Source organism: Protobothrops mucrosquamatus, unplaced genomic scaffold (assembly GCF_001527695.2).
Source record: "Protobothrops mucrosquamatus isolate PMUCROS unplaced genomic scaffold, P.Mucros_1.0 scaffold854, whole genome shotgun sequence".
NCBI lineage: Eukaryota > Metazoa > Chordata > Lepidosauria > Squamata > Viperidae > Protobothrops > Protobothrops mucrosquamatus.
Window position 1 is genome coordinate 346,669 of NW_015387109.1, and position 14,077 is coordinate 360,745.

At 35.8% G+C, this 14,077-nt stretch overlaps 1 protein-coding gene across 1 annotated transcript; it reads right to left on the minus strand.

Annotated features, from left to right (window-relative positions):
• Window positions 1-465: 465 nt before the first annotated feature.
• Window positions 466-6,923, minus strand: DIPK1A (divergent protein kinase domain 1A). Its single transcript, XM_015819054.1, has 4 exons — window positions 6,789-6,923; window positions 6,258-6,365; window positions 3,227-3,403; window positions 466-1,702 (listed from the first exon to the last, which is right to left on the minus strand). The coding sequence occupies exons 1-4, from the start codon at window positions 6,906-6,908 to the stop codon at window positions 890-892; spliced, it is 1,218 nt and encodes a 405-aa protein (XP_015674540.1). The 5' UTR covers window positions 6,909-6,923; the 3' UTR covers window positions 466-889.
• Between the last annotated feature and the right edge of the window lie 7,154 nt (window positions 6,924-14,077).

The window sequence follows — 14,077 nt, forward strand, 5'->3', positions numbered from 1 at the left end:
TTTTAATTAATACATTTATTCAAAGGAGTTATATGGCTGCCCATCCTATGTACAATACTCCTGGACAGCTCAGAAAACCAGGAAGTAAAAATGTAAAAAGGAGCAATAAAACCACTCTCAAAAAACAGTTCCTGGAGCCCTCAAACACAGACTCCTCCATACATCGCCATTTGCAGTTCTAAGACTCCAGCCATCCCCTGAAACCAATCCCAGCTCTTCAAGGTGTTCCGGAAAGCTAGAAGGAAGGGTGGAGGGTCTTCCACTGCCAGATGAAGCAGCTTGGCTAACTGGAACTGCCTCATGATGCAGAGGTTCTGGAGTATCTCTCTTTAGCTATTATTTAGAAATGGAAGTGTGGTTGGTATTTTATACTGTTCTACTTCAAGAATTCCCAGTTTCTAATAACTAATATGTCAGGGAAAAGGGTAGGCTAGATTTCAAATGCTAGATTTTTTTTTTTTTTTTTACTTTTAGGAAGTTGTTCAGCTGAATACATGTATGTTTATAAATTCTACAGAACAGATTTCCTGGGATTATACCAAATGCTTTCTCCATATGTATAAATTTGGCTTTTAGTAAGTTTCTAAAGAAACAGAATGAATACTAACAACAGAAGGCTCTTATGAAATCTCTGAAGCCAATGAAGGGTAAAAGGGTAACAGGGAATTAGTATTCTTTCCAGCCAGGAGTGTTGTAGCCATGTGGCTTCAGTAGTCTGACAGGCATACATTTTAAGTACAGGTGTAACTCTTCAGTTGGGGAAAAACATATCTGAAAGAGAACTGATAAAAGATGAGGATAACTAATGTTTCAAAAACTATAAAGTATGTTTCACAAAAAGTGGTCAGCTCCTACAGCAGCAACTGTTTCTTCTTCTGAGACAAAGCACCTAAGAATCATCTGTATGAGATATTTTCTTCCACAATAGAGTTTTCAAGTTATTGAGTATTAAGGAATGTTCCATTTCCATCTGATTGGCTGAAACTTTCAGGGCAATGCAAGAGTACAGTTGTTTCTCTAATTCTTCATGTATTTCTAAAGGAGCCCCGAGAAGCAGATAGTCTTTAAGCAAGTGGCACACTTTTGCTAAATTTGGCTGAATTATTTCTGTAGTACATTTCATTTTACTTTGGTCACATACAGTTCTACAGTCTGAGCCGTATACACAATCCAGGTCAGACTCACAGTGACGATCTTTAATAAGTTCTTTTAAATTCATTTCTGGCACTATTTTTCTCATATCCAACATTTTTAAGTCGTATTTATCATTATAACCCAGGTTTTTGGCACTCATGTCACACATAAGAAAATTCCCATATGGTCCATGGAAAATGTCTTCCACAAATTCTAGGAGCCCAATAGCTATTTTTGCCTTTCTGGGCCATGACGGAGTAAACCACTGATCCATGCTTCTTCTGAAACCAAAAGGAATGAAGAGTTCTAAGATCCACGGAAGGCTTATTCCAAAAAGAGAGGTATATTCAACTTTTTCCATCACATAAAGATCTCCACAAAACCCCAATAATTTGGGAGTGTGTTCTTTATCCTGGAGAATTACCATGAGCAGGAATTCATTTAACTGGAGAAGTGCCCATGCTGACTTTGCTTCTGGCAAGGAAACACGGCCATCTTTATTCCCATCAGCCACAGTCAAGATGAGATTAACCAGTTCAGGAAGATTTCCTTGCTCTCCCAGTTTTGCCTAGAAAGAAGTCACATATATACGTTGAAATATCATGTGCACTCAGTTCTTATTTTTAATTAACTGTTGCTTATTATCAGATGAATTTTCAAAGAGTTTAACAAAAAAAAGTATCCCAGCAGTGAGATAACCTTAAGCTATTCAGCAGGTTCACATTTACTAATATTGAAATTTACTACAGAGGTGAGAATAAATAAATGTGTTTAAAGGTAGCTGCTTTACAAAATACCAATCATATAACTATTGAACAAAGCAAGAGTGAGTATCTCCATTCTAAAGGTAAGAAGACACCGTGACTGAAAAATTCCATTCCAGCACCAAGCATTCACCTTTTATCCTCTGCACTTTCTCTCCTTATAGTAGAGTTAGCTACACCAAATATAATCGCATCACCAGATTTCCTGCAGACCCACATGGTTTTGTCTAACCTGTTTGTGGGCAGCTTTGACCTGTTTGGTCTCTATCCAATTTTGATGGTGTTATTTCGTTCAAAGACCTATAGGAGCACAGGTTGTTATCCATCAACATTAACACAATTTTCTTCTGCATTAATTCAGGTTAATTTCCTAAAATGATAAATAGTTTTATAAATTATTCTCACAATTTGATAATATTAATTTCAGTTGGGCTTCTTTTATTTTATATTTGTGTGACTGTTTTCCAATAAACTATTTAAAAGGGAAAATGGGTTAAATATGCAAGGATGATGTTACCTAGGTTTGATAATGAAACATCTGCAAGAAAATAACCAAGCTCAGAGAGCACCAAGGACCTCACAGATTAAAAATGAATTACCAATGCAATTTCTAATATCTGTACTTAATCCAAGACCTAGCTGTATTTTAACAGTTATCATAAGAGTGTTTAAACACTACACATGGAGCCTTGAAAAGAATAAGGGCAGTAACAGAAAGACTGTTAACTAAATTGTAATGGAAGTTTTTTATTTCTAATATAGGGGAGCCAACTTAGAGCAAGATCATAACAGGGAGGGAAAACTTAGAAAGTTCATTTCATGCAATCCTTATAAAACTTTCCAACATAAAGTCTTAATTTTAATCTACTGAAGCAATTAAATAATCTGTCTAGTACAGTGGTTCTCAACCTGTGGGTCGGGACCCCATTTGAGGTCGATCGACCATTTCATGGGGGTCGCGAAGCAAAGCTGTTCGCCATTTTTTTTGTCCGCCATTTTTTTTGTCTGCCATTTTTTCCCCCTTTTCCGGCGGGTGCCTTACCTCCCTTGGGCTGGGCCAGCTGGTGGTCGGCCTGCTCTGTCTCTGCCGCTTTCCAGCTATGCCTCGGCCGGCGCAGGGGGAGGAACCACGCATGCGCGGCGCTCCCAGGCAGGGAAAGTCCTCGACTTACGACCGGTTGGGTAGTCCTCGACTTACGACCGGTTTAGTCCTCGACTTACGACCGGTTGGGGTCGCGGCATTAAAAAGGTTGAGAACCACTGGTCTAGTATCATTACTTTCAGCTCAGTCATCATCACTCCAGGCAATGGAGAAATAATATACTTACTTTAAAAAGCCCGTAGACCATCTCTTTGAATTTTTGAACAGTGGTTCCTCTAGTCGGTTTATCAAACAGAATTGTTTCCTTCCTTGGTTCTAGTTCAGTTCTGAGATCAATATGAGCAATTTCTTCCATCTGGCATTTTATAACTCCTTGCAAATTGCCCCATTCTCCTAAATACATCTGTACAAAATGGAATAAGCTAAGCTTATAGATGGAAATTATCTTTTACACAAGTGCTCTCTGTAATTGGTGCTCAGTATTTCACCGACTAAATTTTTGGCTTAAATGATTATTTTCAATACGATGACCTTATTTTCTGGATAACAAATTTTAAAATGTATATGCTATTTATACAAACATAGTATTTATAAAAGAACTGTAGCTGACAAGTGCTAACCTAGAAACAGCATTTCCACTTCTGCTAAATTAGTACTTATATGCTGTGTTTATATAAAAATGACACTTATGCTGTCTCTAAAAGTACTAAATTTAAGTGATTTCAAAATATCAGATGAGCAGTTGTTGATTTCTTCATTCTTCTCCCTTGAAAATAAGTCATTGATACAAGGCAACCCCAAAACAGTGACATACAGTAAACAGGTGAAATGGGAGTTTAAAGTTCATAGCATTATTTAAATTACTTTATATAGAAATGTTTTAATGCATTTCAGTATAATGAGACTAGCTTCTTCACTCAGCTTTTACAGAGATGGAAATAAAAGACTACTGGTCAAATATAATCTCTGCAAAATGGTTGCATAGTGATATCTGTACTCCTAGAACATTAATTTTAGCAGTTGTGATCAATCACTTTTACCAGTATATATACTTTTTTATATGGTATGTAACATGGAGGAGCAAAATGCATTTGATAAATAATATTCTGTAGTTTTTAGTAAATCATGGCCGATAAGCATTTAAAATTCATACATTATTGTACATTTTGACATGTACTTTAAAATCACTACTGAATGTACATTTCACACCATTTGATTTATGACTCTAATTAATAACCACAAAATTAGACATTTCTTGAATGGAATATTAGTAATAAAACACTGCTATAAATTATTTTATAGTAACAGGTTTTAAATGAAAATCTAGATGCTGTTCCAGCTTAAAATCAGATGTGACTAAACAGTAAGACTCGTTTTAAAAAATCCACAACTACTGTAGCTGAATCTGAGTCCTAACATTCCTTCCTGTTTGGCAATTTCCCCTAAAGTGTCCTTTTATCAAGTCCCTTAGCAGATGATGTTGCAAGCCTCAAAATGCTATGATGGATGCAAGCTTTAATACAGTGTGGTATGTTTTATAGATTGGGGAGCTACATGTTACATTAAGTCTTGTGTGTAGGAGACACGGACAAGATTAATTTGTCATAACATCACTAGCTATGATTGATATTTTCAACCTTTTAAAAATACTTTGGGTAGTGGGATTTCAACAATGAAATGGATGACTTAACCCTCTGCATGCTGCTTAAAATATTTTCTCTTAACCCTTTGTTCTGGATCATCACAGATCCATGTATCCATGTATCCATGTATCCATGTATAATTCCTATGTAACAGGTCAAGGGGAGGGGTTAGGGTCAGGGGCGGAGCTTCAAAAGGCATCCCTGGACACTAGCCTGGGGTTAGTCCCTTTGTTCTTTAGCCACCACATGCAGCCACACGGCTGGAGACTCCACAAGCACCCCACCATGTGACGCTTGGGAGAAGAAGGGAAAATCTAATGTCAATTTACCTGTGGGACAATCAGATTGCTGAAACCTATTTTGGACGCACCTCTACAAACTGTAAGTCTTTGTCTAGGATTCCCAGAATAAAGCAATATTCTCTGTTTGTTCTTCTGAGTTATCTATCTGTTCCAGACTGGAAAAGCAAGTTTCACGTCCAGAACAGTATACCCTTCCTTATAACTTCCCTCAAAGCCAAACTTTTAGTTCTTGGTTAAGAGGCACTCCTGTTCTGTGCTGTTACTAGCCCTTGAATACAGGTAGTTCTTGACTTAAGTCTATTAATTGAGATGTGAATTACAGTTGTTAAGTTGTGCCAGTTGTTAAGCAACCACGCCTAAACTGATAACCTTTTTTGTGGAAGTCACTAAGTCAATCACCACAGTCATTAAGTGAATGCTGCAATTGTTAAGTGAATCCATTAGTCACAATGAGTATATTTTTTTTGCTGGAAAACGGAAGTAAACACCAGTTTCTAACAAAAAAAAAACCCCATTGTAAATCCTGGTCATGTGACTGTGCAATGCTGCAAACGGATATAAATGCCAGCTGGGTACCAAGTGCCCCAAATAGGATCACATGATCATGGGATGAAGGGGCAGCCCTACTTCAAATCTGGGTTGTAAGTAGCCCTGGGGAGATCTGCCGCAACTTTGTATGTTCGTTAAGCAACCAGTTGTAAGTTGACAACTATCTGTAGGTGTTTTGTCAAATTGTTGGATGTTCTGGCATTTCCGGCTTGTCATAGTCCAGAACCCTTCTATTCTTGCAGTGTGAAAGGGGAAAGAGAATTATGTAGATTGGGAAAAAGAAAATCTGGGGGAAAATGAGAAGGGGAAACAATAGCATGGTGGGATGTTCTTAAACATAATGCCTAATATTCTCCTCCATATTATAAAATACTTGATTAAGTCAATTCTTTATCATAAAATGATACCAGCAATATTGTGTGGATTCTGTAAATAACTAAGCAAAATCAATGTTGGTTTTGGTTTTTTAAACAATTCTGTTTTCTATGACATTTACAAACTAATATACCTTAGAAAAACTAGAATGTCTAGGTTTGCAGCAATCACTATATTTAGATGGATCCAATTTTAGGGGTCAAACGAACCAACTGAAGTCCTTATTAGGAGACATTAATCACTGCTATCTGTAGTTTTTTATCTTTAATACATGAAGTCCATTTTCATCTATCTTCAACTGAAACATTATTTAAGATAAGGTTACAGAATATTATTTATCATTTCATGCTTGTTTTCTGAAATAAAAATTAAATCAGAGTACTCATACCTGATTGTTGGGTTGGGTTGACAAACATTTTCTGAAATAAAGTGTTTGTCTTGTACACAGGCTACTACATGCTGATCCATCAATAACCCCACTCTTGTATTTATCACACTGGAAAAATGAAACCAAAAAACCCCCATGTGAGAATTGCTATATTTTTCACTATCAGCAAACTCATTGATTTTTATAATATATCTTCTTAAATGTAGATCTCTCGGTCAATGTTCCCTGATTCTCTACTATAGTTCTACACATAATTCCTAAACAATATATAGCTATTTTTTCCTCTCCAATGAACTGGGATTTAATAATTTTAATAAGCTACATCATGTATTTTTTTCTAATACTATTTCTCATGATAAAACAAAAACCAAGAACATAAACTACTGCTACACCTTATTAGACAAATGCAACAGCAAAGATAGTTAATTCTTTCATACCATTTCTCTCATATTTAATTTACAAGCAAATACTAAAGGTGAAAGAGCCAGTCAGGAGTACCAATAAATCTAATTTTTTAAAAAATATACTTACTATTATTTTCTTGCAGTCATGCCCTCTGCAAAGTTCTGTGTAAGATGAGTACTGAACATAAATAATCCAGCTGCCAATAAATACTCCTAGCCAAGAGAGGAAGAGATATTTCATCCGCATATAAGAGAAGCGAACCTTGAGACAGAGAGAGAGAGACAAGTGGAAAGGGAAGAGTTCCAGTCATATTTATGATATTTAAGAAAATCTTAGTTCCCCTGTGCTAGGAATGAAGTATATAACAATAAAAAAGACTCTGTTTTTCTCTCTCTCCTTTACAATTTTAAAGAGGCAAATAAAATCTAGGGAACTAGACCATCTTCTTTCATTCCACCTCATTCATCCCACCTGAAATTAACCAATCAATACACACGTGCATGTATGAATTACATAATAATAATAATAATAATAATAATAATAATAATAATAATAATAATAATGTTAGAAGGGACCTTGGAGGTCATCTAGTCCAACCCCCTGCTCAGGCAGGAAATCCTGTACCATTTCAGACAAATGGCTGTCCAGTCTCTTAAAAACTTCCAGTCAACCTCGTAAGTGGCGAAGACCTCCGTCCAACAAGGTGACCAATTAACAAGATTGACAGTCCTTCAAAGAGGAATCAAGATCCAACGAAGAGAGGAACTAATCAAAGGTAGGTAACGAAGAACAGGACGGAAGTCCGCGGAACCTTTTATCGAACTGAGGGAGAAGAAACACCGTCGGGGAGAGATATTGGAATACTGCTATCAAAGCCCACCTGAGCTTTAGTTCATTCTGGTACTAACCCAACAAGCCTATCTACCCTAGAATACACCAGTGATCCCACAGCAAACGCTTTCATTCCCAGATCTAGCTTATATATATGTCTTGACTTCCCTTTTTTGAAATCCCAGGTAGAATAGCATCAGAGAACTCCTCTCCTGCTTCTGTCATAGGCTTCACTGTCCACTCAGCTGACCCCAGAGCATTTTTTTCATCTCTCAATTAATCCTTCTTGCCATTTGCCTGACCCCTTCTTTCTATAACAATAACAGACTGAAAATGTGAAATAGAAGAAAGGGCCAAGTTCAACACAAAAGTCCTCTTCTGCTATGAGTAATGTTCAGTATGTTGGACTGCTTCTCCCACTTTCTCCTAATTTGGGAATGTCCAAGCCTCTTCATAATATTGCTCTTTTCTACAACATAATTTGGACGTTATTAGACTTGGACTGGTGACTCTCCATATTTTGCAAAAGAATAGCTTATAGTAGACTCAGTCTGCATGGCCAATGTTAAATAATGCTTGTAGTTAAAAATTCAAACACTACCCTTTTTTTTTGTATATACTTAAATTAGGGATGGTTGGACTGTATGCAGATTTGGGGGAGAATGATGCAGTTAGCATATCCTATTATTTGTGCTTTTGCCTGGGAAATCTAGTGCAGCATGGCAACTAAGCATATATTTTGTTTAACTGTACACACAGAGACACACACAGACACACAGGAGTCAGGATACTGACTGCAGTTCAAGAGTTCAGATATTATTATCCACTGTAACCTTCCTGGAGTCTTCTACCACTGTTTATACATGTTTTCCTTCCCCAAAGAAGACATGTTCTCATTGCCTTTGAAATGATTACAGCAGATGCAGATCACCTCGAAGTATGAGTTATGAGGACCTCAGATTGCACAATACAATCCTTTGGCTTCATACAGTTAGAATTTTCTGCAGGATGCTGCATAATTCCTGTAGCAAGTAAAATAAATAGTCTTGGTCTAATAAAAAAAAAGGAAGACTTGCTTAGAAAGAGAAGAGATTAAAATTTAAGTGAGCTAACCTGTGGCTCTTTTATTCTGAAATCTACCAGGAAGGCAACTAGGAATCTTGCAGAAAAGCAAACTTCATGCTGTTTTCTGACTCATTCTTTTGGAATCAGTGTTTCAGGATAAAAAACATCCAACTAAACAAGACAATGGCAATTCAGTGACAAAATGTGTTTATTCCTCATTAAAGGAATTTATCCATAGCTCTCAAAGTATAGCATGTTTATTGGTAAATCATGGAGTTACTGTATCTGTTTTCATCAGAAGTAAAAAATACCAGAAATTAAAACAAGGGGGAAAAAGATAGTGGTTTTATTCACTGCCTGGCAACTACTTAACATTAGATCTTAACATCAGAATAAAGTTTCAACTGTCTCAACGGGGGGGGGGGGGGTTCATCTTAACAACCGTCCAGGTTTAAAACCCCGTTTTCATTGTAATTTTTATTGTTTGGTTTATTACTTACTTTAAAAAAAAAGACTAATTTTCAGTCAGGAGCTTTGCCTGCCCTTTCAAACAAAGTTTGAAAGGGCAGGCAAAAGCTAGGAGTTTATTAATTGCTCTAAATGTTGATTGCTCAATAAAATACAATGTTATTGTCTGAACATTTGACTGATGGGCAACTTGAATTGTTCATACAGAGAAAAAAGGATTTATCATTACGTAAAAAAGAATTCCTTTTAATTCTAAAATTTCATTATAATAAACTACAAAAAGTTATATTAGTTCCATAAAATAGTAAATGCTCTATTTAAAGAAAAGGAAAAATAAAATTTTGGATATTTATCTGCTCTCAAAAGCACACACTCTAGTCTAAAGCTTCCTGCTTCCATTATGTATTCCAGATGGACAGTGATTAATATTTATATGTTACCTATATGTAAGAGTGTAGGTCTATACATATGTTGTTTATAGCATGTTTAAATGTGTGTTATGTATGTGTACCCTTTGAGAGCAAGCAATTAAATTTCATTTTTAATGTGTGCCATTGTGCCCATATAAAAAAATGTCAATAAAGGTTATCTATCAATACAATAAAATAAATAGGATGAAAGACTGATTTGTGAAGGATTGCTTAATATCAGCTTCATGGTTATGTTGGAAATTTGAACTCATACTTTCCCCAATTAATTGTTACCACAAAATAACAGAGAAGACAAAGTACATATGATTAAGTAATAAAAATAATATAGTCCTTTTTAATTAGATATACTTCTCAGTTTAAGTAGTTTTGGGGGCTCACAAGTAATCCAAAGGATTAGGTTTATTGTACCACAAAGCCAAAATACCTGAACCATTCTCTACCTAGAAATCAATAGAGATTCTTCTGTAGAATTATTTGTTCATAGATAATGTGAACTATTATTTTCTACACATGTTTTTCTATGCACTGCTTTCAAAACAAAATGATAACAAAGTTGCAGAGTAAATCAAAATAGTTTTTCATAAGAGAATAGCAAAGGTTATTACTAAATGACATCAAGGATCATTTAGACAAGAAAGGGAAATACTACTAAGCCAATTCCACACACAAACACCCAGGAAAACCCCCAGTGCTGGTAACTCACACTTTTATTATTACAAAGTTGCTCACTTCACATTCTTCTTTTACCTTTTGCCTAGATATAAAGATAAATACAGACTAACTATATTCAATAAATAAGAATGTCATTACCAAGTTTATTTCTCTTCATTTCATCAGCAGGTAATATTACAAATGAGATTACACTAAATGTACATTGTTGTTTTAAGGAAAAGAGAGATATTGAAGACATCATCAATTTGAGGTTACTCCTGGTGACTTGTATGACTAAAACTATGCAGTTTTCTTCTCAACAGCACAAAAGTGATTTGCTGTTGTCTCCTTCTCCATTCCAGTCCAATTTGTCACCCTGGAATGTTTGGGCTGTCTTCTACCCAAATACTAATCAGGCTTGATCATGCTTACTTACCAACTTCAGACAATATTTGGCAACTGCAGCCACCTTCAAACAATGCTAAACAATATTTAAGTACCTCTTATGCTTGCGATATGCTAGATTAGTGGTTCTCAACCTGTGGGTCGGGACCCCATTTGGGGTCGATCGACCATTTCACGGGGGTCGCCAAGCAAGGCTGTCCGCCATTTTTTTGTCCGCCATTTTTTCCCCTTTTCCGGTGGGTGCCTTACCTCCCTTGGGCTGGGCCAGCTGGTGGTCGGCCTGCTCTGTCTCTGCCGCTTGCCAGCTATGCCTCGGCCGGCGCAGGGGGCGGAACCACGCATGCGCGGCGCTCCCGGGCAGGGAAAGTCCTTGACTTATGACCGGCTGGGTAGTCCTCGACTTACGACCGGTTTAGTCCTCGACTTACGACCGGTTTAGTCCTCGACTTACGACCGGTTGGGGTCGCGGCATTAAAAAGGTTGAGAACCACTGTGCTAGATCAAAAGCAAGCACCAGTAAAGAGATTATTGAGTACTAAGTAAACAGTTTGTGTCCCTAACCTGTCCATGATCTGTGAAAGAAGAAATTCATTTCTTTTTTTTATTATTATTTTTTTAATTCCTTCAAGTCAGTTTTTGACTCCTGGCAACTGCCTAGACTAATCCCTGCAGTTTTCATGGCAAACTTTTTCAGAAGTGATTTGCCACAGTCTCTTTCCTAGGGCTGACCGAAAGTGACTAGTCCAAGATCACCCAGCCAGCTAAAGCTATACTACATCAAACTCGCTTTGTTCCTTTTATATGACAAATCTATAAAATGTATTACCCACATAGCAAGAAACGTTGCTTTAACAAAATTATCCATATTCTGATAAATTAACTGGAGTGTTTACTTCTCACATATCAGGAAGACTTCACAATCTGGTATACGTCAAAGTATTTATCATTTTCTTCCTCTTGCAGTGAGCGACTGAATCAATTGCATTATTTTCCATTAAAAAAATAAGAAAGAAAATGAGCACTCTTTGGCCACAGTGTTCTGTTTCGATGCCTATGCAATTACTATGATTTATAGTTTCATCTATATGCATACACACATTGCAATTCCCTTTTGGCTGTTTATTAGTATGCACTGCCTATATCTTTTTGACAGATCTGGAAGAAGAGAAACATCTCTTCTTGTATTCTAAAAATAGTCGGTTAAATAAGAGACAAAATTATTTCTAATACTTGAAATTTCTAAGTTAACACAGAGTTCCTTCCTTCTCGTATTTTCCCCACAACAACCCTGTGAGGTGGGTTGGGCTGAGTCTATTACTCCAGAATACCTTTTATTTCTCTGCTTAAATCATTAAAGTTACTTTATTCTCTTAGCCTGTGGGATTATCACACATTTGCCCTTTTCAAAGGGAAAAGTACCTTGAAATAATAGGGAGACTAAAAACACACTTTTCAATGCAACCTTTTCCTTTATTAGTCTTCAGCTGACACATCACAGAGCCTCATACAGAAACAATATCTCAATCCGATTGGATTGGCAGCTTGGGGGTTCAAGTATCTTCTTTTCCATCAGCTCCTGCTTGTATTTTTAAAGGTCAGTTAATCAGTTGTAGTGGCATATAAGCTGAAAGCTGACTTCTATAGTCTTTTGTAGGTAATTGTTTCTGATGGTCCAAAATCTACCCTTCCTTATAAAGATCTAAAAATATGGCAATGTAACAGATAAACAATTATCTTGCCTACATTTTCCTGGTCTTAGTCTCGTCTATATTTTACTTCCTTGAGATTTGCTAGTCTGACCATCTTCGCCAAATCCTAACTCTCTTTACTTTGATTTGTTTCTCCTTTTTTTCCAAGGATCAACTTTTCCTGTGGATTTCACAGCAAATCTCAATTTTAAAATCTGCTTTGTCCTCCATTCTCTCTCTCCTCTTGTCTCTTCCTTAATGGTTTGAGGGCATTTATTCAACAAATGTAGCAGATGTGATTGCTTTTGAGCTCTGAAATTAATCACATTTTTATTTTGATTTTTTTTTACAAAGACAAATCAAGGTTGGACTTGGTTAATACATAGAATGGAAATCACCAGGGAACATCATAGCTATAAGCTAGGTTTGGAAAATTGAAAGAAACATCCTAGAAATTAGCAATAGCAAACCATTTCACTATCATTGCCAAGAAAAATACCTACATAAATCCATGAAGTCAGAGCTTGATTTGATAAAGATTTTACTTTTAGAACAGTTAACTCTTTCATCAGTCCCCACCTGGGTCTAATCAGCACTTTTCATGCAATAACCCAAGAGTATAGCTTAATGGTCTTTAGAGGCATTTTTATAAAGACTAATTAGGCAAGAAAAGAAGTAAACACCTCATGGTATAAATTATGTTTTAGAGTATCTTTTTCAAAGCAATATTATACAGAAAGGAAATGAGAAACTATAAATAAAATGAAGAGCAATGATGCAATCTGATCACAATACAATTTGTTTATAATATTGTCTTTCAATATTGTCTTTTGTTGTATGTAGAGATAATATGTAACATTTTTTTAAAAGTGTTGCAATAATTTGATGAAACCATTTTCTCTAATTGTGGAGTATTTAAACACAGACTTTCATTGTGATTTGTATACCTTATTTGAAACTGGAGCTACATACATACTTATCTATCATGATATTATCTTGAGTTAAGAAACATTGTGCAAAGAGCAAGAAATAATAAGCAAAATAAAATGTAATCCCAAATTAATAGAATAAGAGATAGAGCTAAATCTAGTTTTCAACACCTCATTTATTATACCTCTCTAAACCTTTCTAATCTTGCAAACCATCCATGTTTCTATCATGTCCAAGCATTGATTTATACAATATAGTGACCTTCGTTCTTTGAATTTCTCATATTTCCTAAGGATTTCTTCAAATCCATCCAATTGCAGGTTTGCTTTTTCCTTCTTCTTAGCCCATTCATCCTTCTTTTTATATACAGTATTTGAGTTGCAATTAAGACCTTATTCTCTCTATATGACAAATATCTTCAACACAATTCTTTCACACTGTTCACTCACTTTAGCATTCAGTCTATATTTATGTATCATCCATTTATTCTTTAACCTGTCTCTTCTTTTATTACATTCTTCTTAAATAATCCATTCCCACTACTTCTTGTTTCTCCTGAAATACTACTTTTATATAACAAAGCGAGCAGAAGTAAGTTGCTATATATAGCCATTTTGCTTCTTTCAAGACACATTCATTCCTTACAACACATCACAAATTACCCACTACTTTTCTTTCTGCAGGTCCCCATCTTTCTTCACATTTTAGTAAACATTTTTAAAATATATGCTTGTTCTATTTTTTCTATTTATGCATAGCCTGGAATTGTTCACTTCACTTTCTCTATCAAACAGAACTACCTTTGTATTTCATATTAATTTTCAAGTCTATACCTATTCCATCACAGTCTTAGAGTTTGCTGCAAATATTTGGATTCTAAAACATCAATATGGCATCATCATCATTAAAAAAATTCATGGACATTCTTGCCTCTGATCTATATACC

Excerpts from the sequence above, each read along its gene's own strand:
- DIPK1A (XM_015819054.1), bottom strand. The coding sequence starts at position 6,908 with ATGCGGATGAAATATCTCTTCCTCTCTTGGCTAGGAGTATTTATTGGC. Across the intron at positions 3,404-6,257 it reads CAACCCAACCCAACAATCAG|ATGTATTTAGGAGAATGGGG; the intron begins GTATGAGTACTC and ends CATTTTGTACAG. Across the intron at positions 1,703-3,226 it reads TGGTCTACGGGCTTTTTAAA|GCAAAACTGGGAGAGCAAGG; the intron begins GTAAGTATATTA and ends ACTTCTTTCTAG.